Source organism: Tupaia chinensis, unplaced genomic scaffold, assembly GCF_000334495.1.
Source record: "Tupaia chinensis unplaced genomic scaffold, TupChi_1.0 Scaffold000320_2, whole genome shotgun sequence".
Taxonomy (NCBI): Eukaryota; Metazoa; Chordata; class Mammalia; order Scandentia; family Tupaiidae; genus Tupaia; species Tupaia belangeri.
The window spans coordinates 2,312,877-2,333,124 of NW_006159814.1; the positions used below are offsets into that span (position 1 = coordinate 2,312,877).

Consider the following 20,248-nt stretch of genomic DNA (forward strand, 5'->3'; position numbering starts at 1 on the left):
GCGCGGGGTTACATGTAATAACTTTTTCCATATCTTTTCTCTCAGTCTGTTACATATGTCTTTACTAATGAGTTTTTTATTTATTATTTTTTTTTGGAGAGATTTTTGCTATAGGGCACATGCGTTTGCCAGACAGAGAGAGACAGAAAGCGAGAAACCACCCCCAGGGGGGATGGTCACGCCACACTCCGTTCTCCTCCATTCTCCTCTTGGGATCTTGGGCATGTAGGCACACGCACCCGGCATGAGTTTTAAGCCACTGGGTCCAGGACGCAAACCTCGGTGGACTACATGGGAGTCCAGCAACATAGCCATTACGCTAACTGCTATACCCACTAATGAGTTTTTTGGAAGCAGCATATATTGGGGTCTTTTGAAAAAGTCCATTCAGCCAGTTGTATGTTTCAAATGCTTAATTTAATCCATTTACATTCAAGGTTGCTACTGATGGCTGTGAACTTGATACTGTCATTTCATTGATTATCTGCTAGTTGTTTTGTGTTTCTTTCGTTCCTTTTTTTCTCCTTTATTGCATATCTTTGGGGTTTGGTGATTTTGTATATGACAAGGTTTGTTCCCTTTATCATTTCCATGAGTGTTCACCAATGAGCTATACTTTTGCATATGACTTTAAGAGGTTTTTGCTATAGGGTGTGTGCGCTCGCCAGACAGACAGAGACAGAGAGACAGAAAGTGAGAAATCACCCACCAGGGGGGATGGTCACGCCGCAATCCCTTCTCCTCCATTCTCCTCTCAGGATCTTGGGCACTCACGCACATGCACCTGGTGTGAGTTTTAAGCCACCGGGTCCGGGATGCGAACCACGGTTGACTACATGGGAGTCCAGCGACATAGCCACTACGCTAACTGCTGGTCCCCATATAACTTTTTTATAACTAAAAATGTATTTAACTTGGATTTGTGATTGTACAGAACTTATTTTATACTACACATTTTATTAACTTAGTTATTACTTTGTACAATGTAGTCACAAATATAGACTTTTGCTGAGTATTTGTGAAGTGAAGATAGATATAGTAGTAAGGGGAAGTGAAAAGTAAAATTTTATGCCTTCTTAAGGGAAAAAATACATGAATTGAAATCACGTTCAATCAGTCTGTGGTGATTTTCCTACTCCTATGACTGGCAGATTTAGAAGATAAAAAATATATGTATGAAATAAAAACAAATATTCCCCTCTTTTATCCTTATACAGACTTGTAGAGATGTTAAATGAACACAAGATGTATTAGGGAGGAAAAGTTAAATATTTAAGGTTATTTTTGTCATAAAAAGGAAAGTGTTCATAATGTGGTCTAAAAAAATAATTGTTTGTTTGTTTCTTTAGGATGGATTGGATGCTTTGGTATATGATTTGGATTTTCCTGCCTTAAGAAAAAACAAAAATATTGACAACTTTTTAAGCAGATGTAAGTAATTTATATGGAAGTTATTGATAGACTGCCTATGATTACATCTTAATTTAAGCCCTTCTTTTTTTCTTTTATTAGTTTTGCTCTCCTATTACTTTGTGGTTATTTTGTTAATAATTCCTGCAGAAAATTAGTAGAAAATCTGAAAGAAACATTATTAGCCAGTTTGTGTTGCATTTTAGAAAGTCTGCAAAATAGTTTGCAGGAAGGTGTTGAAAAATGAATAGCTTAAGTAAATATGTTAAAAAGTATACATGTGCAAGCATGCATATTAAGTTTTAATAATGTATTTGTCTCCTATTTTTAAAAATGAGTTGTAGTTTAAAACTAATGAGTTATATTTTAAAAACCTCCAGATAAGAATAGCTTGCATATGAAAATTCCTCCATTTTCAAGATATAAAAGCTGTTTTATTCATTTATTTTTAAATAGATTTATTCATTTTCTTCCACGAACAAGATAAGAGAGAGAGACAGACAGACACAGATAGCTACCCTTAATAATGCCTTCATGCCACAATTGACCCCTAGCCTCCACCCCTGGATCATAGGCACACATACATCATGTTTTCAGGAATGTTTCTGGATGCTAACTTGTAACCTTCCTATGTGGGTCAGCGTCTCAGAACATTGGTCCTGCTACACCACTGTCCAAACCTCATGGAAGCTATTTTACATTTAAGTTCTTTGGATATTCTTTTTTTAGTTTTTTGCCGTAGAGTTAAATTTTACAGATGTTCTTTTCCTTTTTAGACTTTTACCATAGAGTTTGTGCACTTACTGGAGAGAGACAGAGAGAAGGAAAGTGAGAAATTACCCTCCCAGAATCATGGTCACTCTGCAGTCCTTTCTCCCCCATTCTCCTCTTAGGATTTTGGGCACACACACACATGTTCCTGGCGTGTTTTTCAAGCTACCAGGTCCATGATTTGGACCACAGAGTCAACCATGTGGGGTCAAGTGCCTTAAGCACTGCAGCACCTGCTGACATACCATCTCCCCTTTTAAATAGAGGAGTGTGCATGTACACATGCAGGAGAGAGAGAGAAGCTTCCTCAGATAGGATCTTTTACTGCTTTCCCCTTTCCTCACTCCTCCAGCTTGTCAGAATCTTGAGCATGCACTCTTACCTCTGGTGTGTTTCAAGTCTACCAGGTAAAAATATGACTTCTAACACTGTAGCTCAGCAAGCTGATGATTGTGCCAACAAGCTAGCCTAGATTTTTTTTTTCCTAAAAATTTGTTTTTGGATTTTTATATTATTTTAAATTTCGAATAAATAACTTATTAAAACAGTTTTAAACTTGACACATCTGTAGAAGGGCCATTGTACGTCTGACCCAGGGATGTTATCTGGCTTTACATATCTACATACTATCCTCTTGTTGTGGTAGTACCCATCTGCAGACATGATCTTCAGGAACATGCCCCAGGCATCCTCTTTCTCCACACAGCCATGCTTTGTGATGTGGCCCAGTTCTCCCCTGCTGTTGTACTCTGATATATGCAGGACTTCTGGTATGTTGACCAGCTCGAGGCCTTGGATATCTGGGTGCCACAGGGTCATCAGTATATTAGTCTCTGCAGAATGACTAGATACTGGAGCTATGTGGACCTTCTTCTGGATGATTTTGACAGCTACCTGGGTCCTGGTTGAAACTTGAGAAGCCAACTTGACTGTGGCTGTGACACCATCACCAGTAGTTTCTGTTTAGCTTGTATTGTTTAGTACAAATTTCCTAATTTACAGAGTTGACTATGTAGTCCTACTCCTTGGTAACAACCTATCTATTCTAACTAGCAGTATTTGTAATGCTAGCTAGCACTATAGACTATACTATGCTCAGTAGCAATAGTAATGAATATCAACTACAATAACTAGTCCAATACTAATAATACTGACTACACTAATAATACTACTTAAGGATACAAATGAAAATACTAACTGAATTGACCTCAAGATATTTTACAGAGCTGTGATAACCAAAACAGCCTTGAACTGGCAGAAGAACAGGCAGGTAGGCCAATGGAACAGAATAGAAAGCCCAGAAATAAACCCCAAAACATATAGCCAACTGCCCTTCGATGAAGGATATGAGACAGTCAGTGGAGAAAACAAAGTCTCTTCAGCAAGTGGTGCCAGAAAAACTGGATATCCACTTGCAGAAAAATGAAACTAGACCCTTGTCTCTCACCATTAACAAATTCGGCTCAAAATGGATCAAAATCTAAACATGAAGACTCAAACTATATAACTGCTGGTGGAAAAAGGGGGAAACTCTTCAGGACATTTGAAGAGGCAAAGATTTCTTAAATAAGACCCTTAAAGCACAGGCAGAAATCCTCAAAATAGACAAATGGGATTACATCAGGCTGAAAAGCTTCTGCACAGCAAAAGAAGCAGTAATCATAGTGAAGAAACAAACCTCATAATGGGAGAGAATATTTGCAAACTGCTTCAAATAAGCAGCTGATAACCAGAATATACAGGGCACTCAAGCAGTTAACCCACGATAAAAGAAAAAGAAAAAAATTCAGTTACAAAGTGGCAAACAAGCTGTACAGATGACAGACAACTTTTTAAGGAAGATATAAGAATGACCAAAAGGCATTTGAAAAAAAAAAATTCAACCTCTCTTATCATAAGGGAAATGCAGATCAAAACCACAACGAAATATCATTTAGTCCCAGTCAGAGTGGCTACGATCAAAAAAAAAATAACAAGTGCTTGCAAAGCTGTGGCGAAGGGGGAACCCTCCTACATTGTTGGTGCGAATGTACAGCCACTGTGCAGAACAATATGGAGGTTCCTCAAAGACCTACAACTAGAACTCCCATATGACTCAGTAATACCACTCCTGGGTATGCATCTTAGGATAGGAAAACACTCAGTTGGAAAGATAAATTTATTGCAGCATTATTCACAATTGCTGAGACATGAAATGAACCTAAGTGCCCAGGAATGAATGAGTGGATTGAAAAAATATGGCACATATATACTATGGGATAGTACTCAGCCATAAAAAACAATGACATCTTGTCATTTGATACAGAGTAGATGAATATGGAAGATTTAATGCTAAGCAAAGCAAGACCAGACTGATAGACTGACTTTGTATGTCCCTGCTCAATATATACAGAATGTGTACACTTTATGGCAGAAACTGAAAGATAAGATATCATTGCAGAGACAGGTATAAATAGCATAGACTATATGGGGGAGTGTGGAACAGTTGGGGTAGGGGAGAGGGACGCAGGAAAAAAAAAGACATTTTACAGATATAAGAATGGAAAGTTACTAGTACAGTAATATCTTTGACTTGCTTGACATGCAATGCATTTATGCTTTGAGAGCCCCTATCGTATGCTATAAAAAGGTACCATGATTAAAGGTAAATAAAAAAATAAAACACAGGGACCAGCAGTTAGCGTAATGGCTATGTTGCTGAACTCCCACATAGTCGACCGCGGTTCGTGTCCCGGACCCGGTGGCTTAAAACTCACGCCGGGCGCATGTGCGTGCGTGCCCAAGATCCCGAGAGGAGAATGGAGGAGAAAGGATTGTGGCTCCTACCTCATATCATATACATAAAATTAACTTTAAATGTAAGAATTGAAACTACAAAACTCTTAGAAGAAAGCATTGGCATAAATCCTCATGATTTTGGATTAGGCAAATTCTTTTTTTTTTTCTTTCAAGAGAGATTTTTACTATAGGGCCCGTGCACTTGCCAGAGAGACAAAGACACAGAGACAGAAAGTGAGAAATCTCCCCTCAGGGGGATAGCCACTCCGGAATCCCTCCCCCTCCATTCTTCTCTCAAGATCTTGAGCATGCATGCATTTCCAGTGTGAATTTTAAGCTGCTCGGTCTGAGACTTGCACCCCGTGGTCAGCTACATGGGAGTCAAAGAAATGCAACCATTATGCCATCTTCTGGTCCCAGGATTAGGCAGTTTCTTAACTGTAACACGGTTACAAAACAACAACAACAAAAAATAGAATATCAACAACAAAATAGAACATCATCGGGAACCAGCAGTTAGCGTAATGGCTATGTCGCTGGACTCCCACGTAGTCGACCGCGGTTCGTGTCCCGGACCCGGTGGCTTAAAACTCACGCCGGGCGCGTGTGCGTGCGTGCCCAAGATCCCGAGAGGAGAATGGAGGAGAAGGGATTGCGGCGTGACCATCCCCCCTGGGGGGTGATTTCTCGCTTTCTGTCTCTATGTCTCTCTCTGTCTGTCTGGCGAGCGCACGCGCCCTACAGTGAAAATCTCTCAAAAAAAAAAAAAAGAACATCATCAAAATTTAAAACTTTTGTGCTTCAAAGGATACTCTCAAGAGTGAAAAGAAAATCCACAAAATGGGAAAAAAATGTTAGCATATACTGTATCTAGTAAGGACTGATGCGTGGAATATATAAAAAAGCCCCACCACTCAATAATAAAAAGATAACTGAATTTGAGTCAAAGGATTCACATAAGACATTTCTCCTAAGAAGATACACAAATAGAGGGACCAGCAGTTAGCGTAATGGCTATGTCGCTGGACTCCCATGTAGTTGACCCCGGTTTGCGTCCCAGACCCCGCGGCTTAAACTCACACCGGGTGCATGTGCATGTGTGCTCAAGATCCCGAGAGGAGAATGGAGGAGAAGGGATTGTGGCTTTGCCCTCCCCCCCGGGGGGGGGTGGTGTGGCCTTCCCCCTGGGGGGTGATCTCTCGCTTTCTGTCTCTGTCTGTCTGGCGAGCACATGCGCGCTATAGCAAAAACCTCTTCAAAAAAAAAAGAAAAAGAACATACAGAAGTAGCTAATAAGCACACAAAAAACTGCTCAGCATGATTAATCATTAGGAAGTTGTAGACTGGCCATAATAAGATACCAGTACACATCCGTAAGAATGATTAAGAACTTTTGGGACCAGCAGGTGGTATGGTGGTTAAGGATGCTGGACTCCCACATGGCCAACCATGGTTTGAGTCTCAGACCTGGTGGCTTGCTTTCTCACTTTTCCTTCCTCTCTCTGTCCCTCTCTGGTCAAATTAAAATAAGTAAACAAATAAAGTTAAATAAAATAACTCTTTAAAAAAAGAATTATAAAATCTTTAAAACTGACAGTATCAAGTATTTGTGAAAACATGGAGAAGCTGGAACTCAAATACATTGGTTGATTTATAAATGGTAAGGCACGTCGGAAAATAGTTCGGCAGTTTCTCTTAAAGCTATACATGTTCTAACCATATGACTGAGGAATCCCAGGTGTTTATTCAAAAGAAATAAAAGCATATATCCACATAAAGACCTGTATTATGGAAATAGTTAAGGCAGCTTTATTTATAATTACTGAAAATAGAAAACAACTCATGGGCCCATCAGTTGGTGAGTGGAAAAATAAATTGTGATATAATCACATACTGCAATACTACTCAACAATGAAAAGTAATAAATTACTCATGTGCATTGATATCAGTAAATCTCAAGAGCATTCTGTTGAGTGAAAAAAGGCAGGAACAAAACAGTACACACCATATTATTCCATTCATAGGACATTTTGGAAATGCAGAACGTGTGACGCAGAAATCCTATGGGATGGAACCTACTGGTGGTATGGGGGTTAAGGGTGCTGGACTCCCACATGGCCAACTGTGGTTTGCGTCCTGGCCCTGGTGACTTGCTTTCTCACTTTCCCTCTCTTTCTCTCTCCTTCTCTGGTCAAAATTAAAATAAATAAATTAATTAATTAATAAAGTTAAATAGAATAATTCTTTAGTGAAATGAAATAATCCTTTAAAAAAAAAATCCTATGGGATGTCCCCAGGCCCTGGGGAGAGACTGTAGGGTATTGAAAATGGCATAAAGGGGGGCCGGCAGATGGCGTGGTGGTTAAAGGCGCTGGACTCCCATATTACTGGACGTGATTTGAGCCCTGGATCTGGCGGCTTGCTTTCTCTCTCTCTCTCTCTCTCTCTCTCTCTCTCTCTCCTCTCTCTCGCTGTCCCTCTCTGATCAGATTTAAATAAATAAATATGTAAAGTTAAGTAAAATAATTCTTTAAAAAAAAGAAAAAAGAAAATGGCATAAAGAAACTTCGCAGTTCTGTGATTGCATGAGTGTATTGTGTTGATTAAAATTAATTTAAATCTACATCTAGAAAGTATCACTGTGTTAATTATGTTAATAAACCAAATTAAAAAATACAGTTTAATGCTCATTTAATTATCAACCTAGTTCTGAACCAATGCACTATTTCAAGGAAAAACTTGTTTGTTTCTGTATAAGTTAATTACTTAAGAAAAGTAGTATTTATGGCTACAAAACATACTGAAAACAGGCTGAAATAATAAGAAAACATGAATGAAAACAAGTTGGACAGATTTTTTTGTACTTAAATTTATAAATGACTTAATAAACTTAAATTAACAAAGCTATTAATTTTTTTTTTTTTTTTTTTGGAGAGATTTTCACTGTAGGGCGCGTGCGCTCGCCAGACAGACAGAGAGAGACATAGAGACAGAAAGCGAGAAATCCCCCCCCAGGGGGGATGGTCACGCCGCAATCCCTTCTCCTCCATTCTCCTCTCGGGATCTTGGGCACGCACGCACACGCGCCCGGCGTGAGTTTTAAGCCACCGGGTCCGGGACACGAACCGCGGTCGACTACGTGGGAATCCAGCGACATAGCCATTACGCTAACTGCTGGTTCCCAAAGCTATTAATTTTTTTTTTTTTTTGGAGAGATTTTCACTGTAGGGCGCGTGCGCTCGCCAGACAGACAGAGAGAGACATAGAGACAGAAAGCGAGAAATCCCCCCCCAGGGGGGATGGTCACGCCGCAATCCCTTCTCCTCCATTCTCCTCTCGGGATCTTGGGCACGCACGCACACGCGCCCGGCGTGAGTTTTAAGCCACCGGGTCCGGGACACGAACCGCGGTCGACTACGTGGGAATCCAGCGACATAGCCATTACGCTAACTGCTGGTTCCCAAAGCTATTAATTTTTATCTTTGTGTTGAGTAACGTGGAAACTGAAAGGAGAAAGAAGTTCGGACCATTTTATTGAATAAGTCTTTAAAGATTTACTTTTATGACTCTGGCGTATGGTTTCTGTATACTGAGGACTGCAGAGAAAATGATTATCATCCTTATTTACCTGATAAAGTAATTTTAAGGTGAACGTTAAGTAGGGGCTAGAGAGATAATCCAGATAAAATGAAACTACTATGGTAGGAGTTAGTCACAGTTTCGAAGAAAGAGGGCATTAGAACCAGTGACTTTGATTATATGTGCTTTACTATCACAGATATTTTGGGTACTATATAATTTTATTATGTTAATAGAAAATCACGCTTATCAAAACAAATCTTCAGTCTAAAAGAAGGTAATAGAGAAGAGAAGAACATTGCATAAAGGAAATCCATGAACGTTGAAAGTATTAGCACTGTAAAGAACATTTGTTTAAATGTCCTAAAATGAAGCAGAAATAATATTTTATGGTACTGTGCCATAGCTTTTCTAATATAAAGTACAGAAGTGGCATATTAACTGTGGTGGTGATGGTGTAACAGCTATATACTTACAAAATCACTTAAATAGTTGGTAATTTTTTGTTTGCTAGTAATAGAATTACTGAGAAAGTAATTATGGTAATTACTATTGTAGGCTTAATTTTGATCAAAAGAGCTGATTGGTTACCATTTGGGATATGAAAGACCTTGCGACAAAGCATTCATTTCACTTTAGATCAGTTTTTCAAGTGACACTGTTGACATTTGGATCAGATAACTGTCTTGGGAGGCTGTTCTTTGCATTGCAGGATGTTTAGCAGCATCCTTGGTCTTACTATTGTGATACCAGTGAAATACCTCACTCCCTATTCTCCAGTTGTAACAACCAAAAATCTCTCTAAGCATTTCCAAATATTGTGCTGGGTGACAAAATTGCCCTTGTTTGAGAACCACTGCCTAAGACTTTTTGTTAATTAAAGAAAGAAATATTGGACAGTTAGATATGCACCCTGAGATTAGAAATTTTAATACAATTTGTAGAAAAGATAAGACCTATTCATAGTGATTCCAACTGAAGGATGAACTTTCATTAAATATTGGAAGGTTGCAGCCAGGGAAAGCAAGGTTCTTGGACTGCACAGCGGTAATGTAATGTTTAATGATGCTGAACCCATGTGAGAAGGTCCTGGGTTCTCCCCCCAAGGCCTCTCTGAACATACTGGGCACATGATAGGGCTGTGACACAGGCCGGCTGATTCTGGGGTTGTATTGTAGAATGAAGACCCCATTGGGAGTGTGTGTGTCTGTCTTTGTCTCTCTCTCATTATTATGAGCAATTTGTGCCTACTCTTAGCATAAATAAAGGAAAAAAAATGATACTTAAAATTACTTAATTCAGTTTCTTCCCCACCCTCCGTTCAGTGAGAGTATGTTCTATGTTTTCCATACAGTTCGATTCATTTGTTACAATCTAGAGTCCATCCTGGGATGCCCCAGCAACATCTTTTAACTTACATACATAAAAGTATATGCAGTATATGGGTTGACCAATGTATAGTCATGTACCCAGCACCCCAGTACTATGAAAAACAGTTCCATTACCACCCTCCCACCTCTGGAAAACACTGATCTATTTTTCTGCCCCTGTGGATTTGCCTTTTCCAGAGTGTCATGAAATGGAATCATATCATATGTGACCTTTTCAGGTTGTTTTTCATTTAGCAGAAATGCATTTATGATTCATCCATGTTGTGTGAATATGTGTCTTTTTTTTTTTTTTTAATTGCAGAGTGCTATTCTGTTGAATGGATATACCTTGGTTTGCTTATTTCTCTATTGAAGGACACATTGATTATTTCTGGTTTGGGACAATTATGAGTAAAACTGCTATAAATATTTGCGTATGGGTTTTTATCTGAGCATAGGCTTCATTTTGGGTAAATACCTAAACACCTAGAGGTGAAATAGCTGGAAAATTTTTGCTAAATATAATCTTAGCTTCGCAAGAAGCTGCCAAACTATCTTCCAAAGTGAATGTGACATTTTTGCATTCCTACCAGCCATGAATGAGAGTTTCTGTTTTGCATTCTTGTCAGCATTTGCCGTTCTGTTTTAGTCTCTTAAAAGTATTTTTCTTACAGCAAAAGTTTTTAATTTTGGTGATGTCTAATTATTTATGAGTGGTTTTGTCTTTTTGTCATGTGGGAATCATTGACAAAATAGTATATATATTTTTTTTAACCAACTTACTGAGTTATAATTCACCTGGTGGCTTGCTTTCTCACTTTCCCTTTCTTTGGTCAAATTAAAAATAAATAAAATAAAGTAATTCTTAAAAAAATTAAGTACACATTAAACGTTAGAAAGATAGAAAAAAAAATTTAAGAGAGCTTTTTGCTATAGGGCATAGGTACTCAGCAGAGACAGAGAGAAATCACTGGAAGATAGGGGAAATGGGACCATGTTGCAATCCCTTCTCCATTCTCGTCTTCAGATTTTGATCACACATGCTTGGTTTGAATTTCAAGCCACTGGGTCCAGGAATTGAATAGCAATTGGCCATGTTTGAGTCTAGTGCCTTAAACACTATGCCACCTGCTGGTCCTGGAAAATAGAAAACTTTACTAATTCTACAACCATTTTGTCTCTGTCACTGTTGCCAGTGGGCCTCTTTCTGCCTCTGTTGCTTAACTGGTATTTTCACATCAGACACTACTTTAATTATGGAGGTACTAGTTATCTGGCCTGTAGATTCAGTCATTTTCCAGTTTTGTGTGCCTACTGACAAAGAAGCCCACACTGTGTTCCCCAGCTATCACTTCAGTTCTGGACTCAGTTGGCAATGGGGTTGAACAGGCTCTCTGAGACCCACTTGGGGCTTCAGGTTCGCCAGAACCCTGAGACCAGCAAGTGCATTGAAACCTGCACAGGCTCTGAGAAGTATTTGGGTAGTGAGACCTTCCAAGGTACTAAGACCTGTTCCTCAGGCATGGAGACTTGCTTGAGCACTGAGAAGTTGGTGGACCAAATAGGAGAAGAAGCATCTAAGTCTGAGTCAGGCCACCTCAGTTTCCTAGCTTCTTTTAGCAGGAGCATTCTCTTCCTCTTGTTTCTTTGGTCAAATTAAAAATAAATAAAATAAAGTAATTCTTAAAAAAATTAAGTACACATTAAACGTTAGAAAGATAGAAAAAAAAATTTAAGAGAGCTTTTTGCTATAGGGCATAGGTACTCAGCAGAGACAGAGAGAAATCACTGGAAGATAGGGGAAATGGGACCATGTTGCAATCCCTTCTCCATTCTCGTCTTCAGATTTTGATCACACATGCTTGGTTTGAATTTCAAGCCACTGGGTCCAGGAATTGAATAGCAATTGGCCATGTTTGAGTCTAGTGCCTTAAACACTATGCCACCTGCTGGTCCTGGAAAATAGAAAACTTTACTAATTCTACAACCATTTTGTCTCTGTCACTGTTGCCAGTGGGCCTCTTTCTGCCTCTGTTGCTTAACTGGTATTTTCACATCAGACACTACTTTAATTATGGAGGTACTAGTTATCTGGCCTGTAGATTCAGTCATTTTCCAGTTTTGTGTGCCTACTGACAAAGAAGCCCACACTGTGTTCCCCAGCTATCACTTCAGTTCTGGACTCAGTTGGCAATGGGGTTGAACAGGCTCTCTGAGACCCACTTGGGGCTTCAGGTTCGCCAGAACCCTGAGACCAGCAAGTGCATTGAAACCTGCACAGGCTCTGAGAAGTATTTGGGTAGTGAGACCTTCCAAGGTACTAAGACCTGTTCCTCAGGCATGGAGACTTGCTTGAGCACTGAGAAGTTGGTGGACCAAATAGGAGAAGCAGCATCTAAGTCTGAGTCAGGCCACCTCAGTTTCCTAGCTTCTTTTAGCAGGAGCATTCTCTTCCTCTTGTCCTCACTGTACTACTACTCTTCAGTCAGGCGGTGCTTCCTCACAATGTCTCAGGGTCCATGTGGGCCCACCACTGGTTCTAGATCTGGACCTCCTGCAAGTTCTCTAGATTAGAGACTCTGGTTTGGTTCTCTAGCACTTTCATAAGAGTTCAGCTTTGGGACCAGCAGGTGGCATGGTGGCTAAGGTGCTGGACACTCCCACATGGCCGACCACAGTTTGAGTCCCGGACCTGGTGGCTTGCTTTCTCATTTTCCCTCTCTCTCTCTCTGTGTCTCTCTCTGGTCAAATTTAAAGTACAAATAAATAAATAAATGAGTGGATAAATAGATCATTAAAAAAAAAAAAAGTTCAGCTCCATGTCTTAGTGCTTTTTCTGCACCTTCCAGCAGCTTCTCTCCCTGGGAGTTTTGGGCAACTCCATGCTCCATGGTGTAGCCTGTGACTTGAGTGTTCATCTTGAAAATAATCTCTGTCAGGCAGCAGGGGCATCCAATGTAGAATCAGGAGACAAGTAGGCCCAGGTAGACAATCAGTGCATTACTTCTCTTTGTTGGACAGTAGGGATGATTATCATTCTTTTTATTTAATTGCTAGTAATATTTCACTGTATAGATATACTACATTTTAAAATCCATTTATCCGTGGTTGGACATTTGAATTGTTAGAATTGAAATGCCTCTAAGAACGTTTGTTGAAGTTTTTAAATAGGCATATTTTTACTTCTCTTAGGTAGATACTAAGAAGTGGAATTGCTGGGTAATGTAACTGTTATTTTGATAAACCCAAGGTTGATTTTTAAAAGAGTTCTTTTTATTTAACTTTATTTATTTATTTTAATTTGACCAGAGGGGAACAAAGTGAGAGAGCAAGGGGAAGTGAGAAAGCAAACCTCCAGGTCCAGGAGTCAAACGATGGTCAGCTGTGTGGGAGTCCAATGCCCTTAACCAACATGCCACCAGCTGGCCCCCCAAGATTGATTTTTAAATATATGTATTTTTTTTATTACTTTGGAGTAGTTATATGTGGCTTTTCTTTTTTATTTTTTTCCTTAATGAGTTCTACATGTAGTTGTCTATATAAGTAATATAAAATATTTTTAATGTTTCATTTGTATCATTGATTATTATTGTATGTAAAGCATTATTCCATACATCAGGGACATGTCCATGAATAAAGTGTAGTTTCTATCCCTAAGGATTGTGAGAACATACAGTCTAATAGAAGAAACAAACCAATATAAACAATTCAAATCCAGATTGATACATTAAATAATAGGGAAATATCCCTCCCACAGGAGGGAGTCATCTCTGCTGGGGTTATGAGGAAGAGATATAAGATTAGACCTTATGTGAGAACAACCTGGTCAAATAAGGTGATGGGGAAATTATTTCAGGCTGGTGATCAACACTTGCAGATCATGGAGTTATGAAGCAGTATAACTTACGTGGGCAGATAAACCTGGGCATATGACTAGAGAATCACTAATAAGATCAAATAATCTCTTATTACCATATTGAAGAATTTGAATTTGGGAGTTTGAATTTTGGAGTGTTGAGGATTTTACAGTCTGGATTCTTTTTTTTTTTTTAAACCAGTTTTTCCCTTAAACTAGATTATTCTGTATAGGTAGGTATATGTATATGTAAGCAAACTGTCAAACTTCGGCACTTCTTCCTGGAGCTTAAATTTTATAAGAAAATTTGGGCATACAATGATTTTTTTAAAAAGTAATCAGATTTTTATGGATTTGAACATAATTTTACTGTGAATTTTGTCAGATAAATTTAGATAATTTTATTTTTTTAATTTTTAAAAATTTTAAAAAGAATTATTTTATTCATTGTCATTAGTTTATTTATTTATTTGTTTTATTGAAATTGACCAGAGAGAGACAGAGAGCTAGAAGGAAAGTGAGAAAGCAAGCTGCCAGGTCCGGGACTTGAACCGTGGTCAGCCATGTGGGCTTCCAGCTACCTTAACCATCATGCCACCTGCTGACCCCGAATTTAGATAATTTTAAAGCTTAAGGGCTGCTTTGAGTACTCTAAAAGTACGTAAGCTATACTAGTCCTCATTTGGCAAAGGATAGCAGTATTTTGGTCAAATAATACATTGTGTGTAGTTTTAAAATTATATTTTATCCTGACCTTTAAATTTTTTTAACATTACTGAAATCAGGATGTGTCTTACAGTTCATATCAGTATATAAAATAATAGTGCATTTTACAACCTAGGATGTTGGGCTAAACAAAAGTTTCTTTTTCTCATTAGAAAAGCAATATAGAAAACTGAAAATATATTAGAAATTTAATTTTACATCACAGAGATGATTATTCTTTTGGCATACTTCCTGATAGTATTTTTTATTATCCATATCTATATATCAATATTTACTTGTGTTTTCATAAAATTGAGTTTATCTATTTTATGCAGTTTATTCTGTTTCTTTGTTCAACATCTTTTTTTTTTTTTTTTGGAGAAGTTTTTGCTATAGGGCACGTGCTCTTGCCAGAAAGACAGAGAGAGACAGAGAGACAGAAAGTGAGAAATCACCCCCTGGGGGGATAACCACGCCACAATCCATTCTCCTCCATTCTCCTCCGTTTTCTACTTGGTATCTTGGGTATACACGCACATGTGCCCAGTGTGAGTTTAGGCCACCGGGTCTGGGAAATGAACCATGGTCAACTACATGGGGGTCCAATGACATAGCCATTACACCATCCCCTGGTCTCTCATATGCTTTTTGACTGTATGTTTTCCCTTGAGAGTTATTTGTTCAACTCATTGTCCCATCTTTTTAAAAAATAATTATTTTAATTTTATTTACTCATTCATTTATATTAATTTGACCAGAGAGAGAGGGGGAGAGAAGTGAGAAAGCAAGCCACTATGTCTGGGACTCAAACTGTGGTCAGCCATGTGAAAGTGTCCAGTGCCTTAACCACCACACCCTGGCCGGCCCCTCATTTTCCCATGTTTTAATTGGGTTGATTTTGTTTTTGTTTTTTTTTTCCTCAGGTATTTGCTTGAGTTCCCTGTGTATATTCTGGTTATCAGTCACTTGTCTGAGAAGGCATAGTTTACAAAAATTTTCTCCCATTTTGAGGGTTGTCCATTCACACTAATTATTTTGTCTTTTGTTGTGCAGAAACTTAATCTGATTTAATCCCATTTACCTATTTTGGGGATTATTGCCTGTGCTTTGGGGGTCTTATTTAAAAAGTCTTTGAGGGACCAGCAGTTGGCATAATGGCTATGTTGCTGGACTCCCATGTAGTTGACTGCGATTCGAGGCCCGGGCCTGGTTGCTTAAACTCATGCTGGGCATGTGTGCGTGCATGCCCAAGATCCCTAGAGGAGAATGGAGGAGAAGGGATTGTGGTGTGGCCATCCCCCCAGGGGGGGATTTCTCACTTTCTTGTCTGTCCGTCTTTCTGGTGAGTGCACACACCTATAGCAAAAACATCTCCTCCTCCCCCCCAAAAATGTCATCTTTGCATACTCCGGTGTCCATATCTAATTTTTTAAAGATAAATTCCTAGAAGTAAAATTTATTGAGTATAAAGTGAGTACCTGCATGCATTCACATGTAAGAATGAGGGGGGCCGCAGATGGTGTGGAGATTAAGGAGCTGGACTCCCACATGTATGACCATTGTTCAATTTCCAGACCGGTGGCTTGCTTCCTTACTTTCTCTTTCTCTCTTGATGAGCACACATTCCCTAAAGCAAAATTTTGAAAAATAATAATAAAATTAAATGATTCCTAAAAAAAAAAGAGAGAGTGAGAGAGGGAGGAGGAAGAAGAAGGAGAAAGGTATTTTTGACAAGTTCTCTACCCCAACCTCCCATGCTTGTTTGGTCAGGTTGGTCTGGGATCTGAACCAGGACCTCTTATTGGCCCTAGCTTTTGCACAATAGTATCACCACTTGTGTCAGCACTGCTGGGCTATGAAGTTTGATTTTTAAAAAAGACTCATGAAAAATCATTAATTTTCTTCCTATAAAATTAGATTGAAGAGTATTTAGGATTGAAATATTTTAAAATTTTGATAACTCAAAAACTAAGTTCCTCCTTCCTTCCTTTTCCCCCATCCCTCCCTCCCTCCCTCTCTCTCTTTTAAGATTTTTTCTTGCCATAGAGTGCATTTACTTGCTAGAGAAAGAAAAAGTAAGAAATCATCCCTCAAGGGGGATGGCCATGGCCCAGTCCCTTCTCCTTTCTCCTCTTGAGATTTTGAGCACACTGCCCAGTATGTTTTTTAGGCCACCATGTCCAGAACTTGAACCACAGAATCAGCCATGTGGGATCTAGCACCCTAACTTCCACCTGCTCATCCATAAATTCTCAGTCCTTTTGCACTGCCTTTTTTGCTATTTTAATTATGTAGAGACTGATTCACTAGTGACTGTGAAGACTTGTGGATCCTCCCTTATGACACAATTTGCCCATTTCATTCCTTACTTAATGTGTTGTGTAGTAATATGTAGCTTTTCTGAATCTTAACTTTCTGACAGCATAACATGGTATAGTTGACAATCAGGAATGGGTAAAAAGGTTGCTTTCTCACTTTCTCTCTGTCTCTCACTGATCACACAGTCCCACATAGAGGTCTTAGATTGAATGAGGACTTACCAAATGTATACTTTTGCGATTATTTTGCATGCAGCAGTGATTCTGAGAATAACAAAGGGGTTCATATCTACTTTGGAGAAAAAGTAGAACACTATAGAAAGGATTAAAAGTTCTGAGAAGTTTTTGGTTTTAGATAAGGTGGTGGCCAGGGTGGGCCTTACTGAAAGTTGACATTTAAGTACGTGAAGTCTTTGAGGGCATTAGCCATTTGAGTGAGGGAAAACAGTAGTATACAGAAGACCAGCCAGTGCAGAGATCCAAGGGGAGAAGTGTACCTGGCCTGTCTGAGGAAGCCGCTCTGGCTGGAGAAGTATTAAATTAGGGAGAGAGTAGTAGGATGATGTCAGAGGTGTAAGAAAAGGGGTTGGTTAGATTAGAGTTTTCTTTTTTTTTCTTCTTCTTTTTTTGGAGAGGTTTTTGCTATAGGGCGTGTGCGCTCGCCAGACAGACAGAGAAAGACAGAGAGAAAGTGAGAAATCACCCTCTGGGGGGATGGCCACGCTGCAATCCCTTCTCCTCCATTCTCCTCCCGGGATCTTGAGCACTCACGCAGACGCGCCCGGCGTGAGTTTTAAGCCACCAGGTCCGGGACGCGAACCGCGGTCAACTACGTGGGAGTCCAGCGACATAACCATTACGCTAACTGTTGGTCCCAAGATTAGAGTTTTCTATGCAATTGTAAAATCTTGGGGTTTTGCTCTGGGTGAATTGGCAAGATATTAGAGAGTTTTTAGCAGAGAAGTGACACATTATCTGACCTTTTTCCTTTTTTTTTTTTTCAATAGACCATAGATTAGTTTATTTTTAACACCCATCATGCTATGAATTCATAGAGAATAGGTTCCAGAAGCTCAGGCTCTTTTCCATTGGTTCTCACAAAGTGAGAGGAGCAGGCTGGCGCTTTAGTTGAACCCAGGTACCTTTCTCTTTGGCTTCTTTCTTTTTCTGATCATTTTCCTTTATATATTTTAGAAAGCTATCTCTGCTTTTAGAATGCTTAATATGCTCAATACGCACATTAATTCTCTTGGCAAGAATCTTGCCCTTAACTTGTTAGTTTACAACAATGCCAACAGCATGCTGGGTAACATTGTAGACTCTTCCAGTTTTGCCATGGTAGCATTTGTGGGGCATTCCTTTTTGAACAGTACCAATTCCCTTGATGTCTACAATATCACCTTTCTTGTAGATTCATATATATGTTGCCAAAGGAACCACTCCATGTTTTTTAAAAGGCCTAGAGAACATATAATCTGGTGCTTCCCCTTTGTGTTCCTCATTTTGGTTAACTACTAGAAGATGGTGGTTTCAGCCAAAGAAAAGGCTATCTGACTTGTGTTTTAAGAACATCACTCTGTGTTGGGAATAGACTATGGAGAGGCAAGGATAGACCCAGAAATCAGTTAAGAGGCTATTGAAATAGGGGCTGGCAGGTGGCATGGTGGTTAAGGGTGCTGGACTCCCACATGGCTGACCATGGTTTGAATCCTGAACCTGGTTGTTTGTTTTCTCACTTTCTTTCTCTCTCTCTCTCTCTCAGTCACTCACTCTGCTCCTCTCTGGTCAGATTAAAATAAACAAACAAGTACATAAAGTTAAATAAAAAATAATTCTTAGCTTGATTCAGCTTTAACAGTGTAGAAGATGAGAATTTACCAGTTTCAGATGTATTTTAAAGAGAGAGCATTTATATTTTCCTGAAAGATTGGATATGAAACATTAGAAAAAGGAGTAAAAAATGCTCTGTAAGTTATTACAAAATTGGACTCTCAGCTATACTGTGGAGGTAATGGGCAGAGGTTTAGGATAAGGATATGTTTTTCAGTTTCTGGCATATTTGAGATATCTGTTACCCAAGTGTATATATTTTGAAAGCAATTGAAAATATGTATGAAATTTAAGAGACAGTTTTGAAGTAGAGATAAAAATTTGGAATTTGTTGATATGTAGTTAGTTCTTAAAACCCACTAAAGAAGTGAGTGTAGCTGGAGAAGAAAACACTGTCAAGACTGAACTTGGATGCTCCAAATCTGGAAGAAGAAGAATCAGCAATGGCAACTGAGAAATAACTTAAGATTGAAAAACAGAACAAATCCCTCCAAAAACCTCAGTATTGCTGGAAGATTGTGGTGTCTTAGAAATCGGATTAAGACTATACCAGGAGAGAATGATCAAACTGTGCAAAGCTGCTGATATATCAAGATGAGAATTAAGAATTGGTCATTAGTGGGGCCAGCAGATGATATGGTGGTGAAAGGCACTGGACTCCCACATGGCCGACTGCGGTTCCAGTCCCAGACCTGGTAGCTTGCTTTCTCACTTTCCTTCTCTCTCACAGTTTCTGTCTCTTTCTGGTCAATCTGTAAAATAATAATAAATAAAGTTAAAAATAAAAAAATAAATAATTTTTAAAAAAACTGGTCGTTAGATTTAGCAACATGGTATTAATATTTTTATATATATTTCAATTTTTATTGTTACTTATACATCTAATTGCTATACATCATTTAGATTCTTTTTTTAACTCTTTCAGCATTTATTTATTTATTTATTTATTTACATACATTCACTATACATCATTACAGCAAACAAAATGAGATTTCCCATCCAGAATACGTTGTGTATTGGCTCAGTCAAGCACATCAACATATATGTTATCCTCAACAATAATTTTCCATTTGTTTCCTGTATATTTTGTTATTTTTGCCATCCTTGATTCCCTCTCTCTCACCCTCTGCCCTGTCTCACCCTCCTCCCACACTGTCTCTGGTATCCATGGTTGCTTTCTGTGCCTTTTTCCCCCACTTTATTTATTCACTAATGAACTTAATTAATCTAAATACTTCCAATAGCAAGTGTAGTTGATATATACATATCCATGAACACAAGTCTGACTTTAGGCATAAACCTCAGTGAGTGGAATGAACATACTATAAAGTAGCACCTAGCTGGGACTATATAGCTTATTGGAGTCATCAAATACGCATTTTTTTTTAAAATTTCAAGAAAAATAGTTTTCATGTTTTTCTTTTTTTCCTGAAACTTTTTTTAAAATTAATTAATTTACATTCATCCCCTAATCATTGTCACAGCATGCAAAAAGTGGTTTCCCATCCAGAATATACTGCATAGTGGCTTAATCATGCATGTTATCAATTATTTTCCATTTCTAGTTTCATATATATATGTATATTTACCCCTATGTCTGACCCTCTGCCCTTTCCTACCCTCTTCTCACA

The 20,248-nt window shown here is 38.7% G+C and overlaps 1 protein-coding gene across 1 annotated transcript in view; it reads left to right on the forward strand.

Annotated features, from left to right (window-relative positions):
- Positions 1–20,248, forward strand: part of ROCK1 (Rho associated coiled-coil containing protein kinase 1) — a 175,404-nt gene that overhangs the window by 37,276 nt on the left and 117,880 nt on the right. Inside the window, 1 exon segment of the mRNA XM_014588990.2 lies at positions 1,350–1,431. Within this exon segment, the coding sequence (XP_014444476.1) occupies positions 1,350–1,431 (82 nt within the window).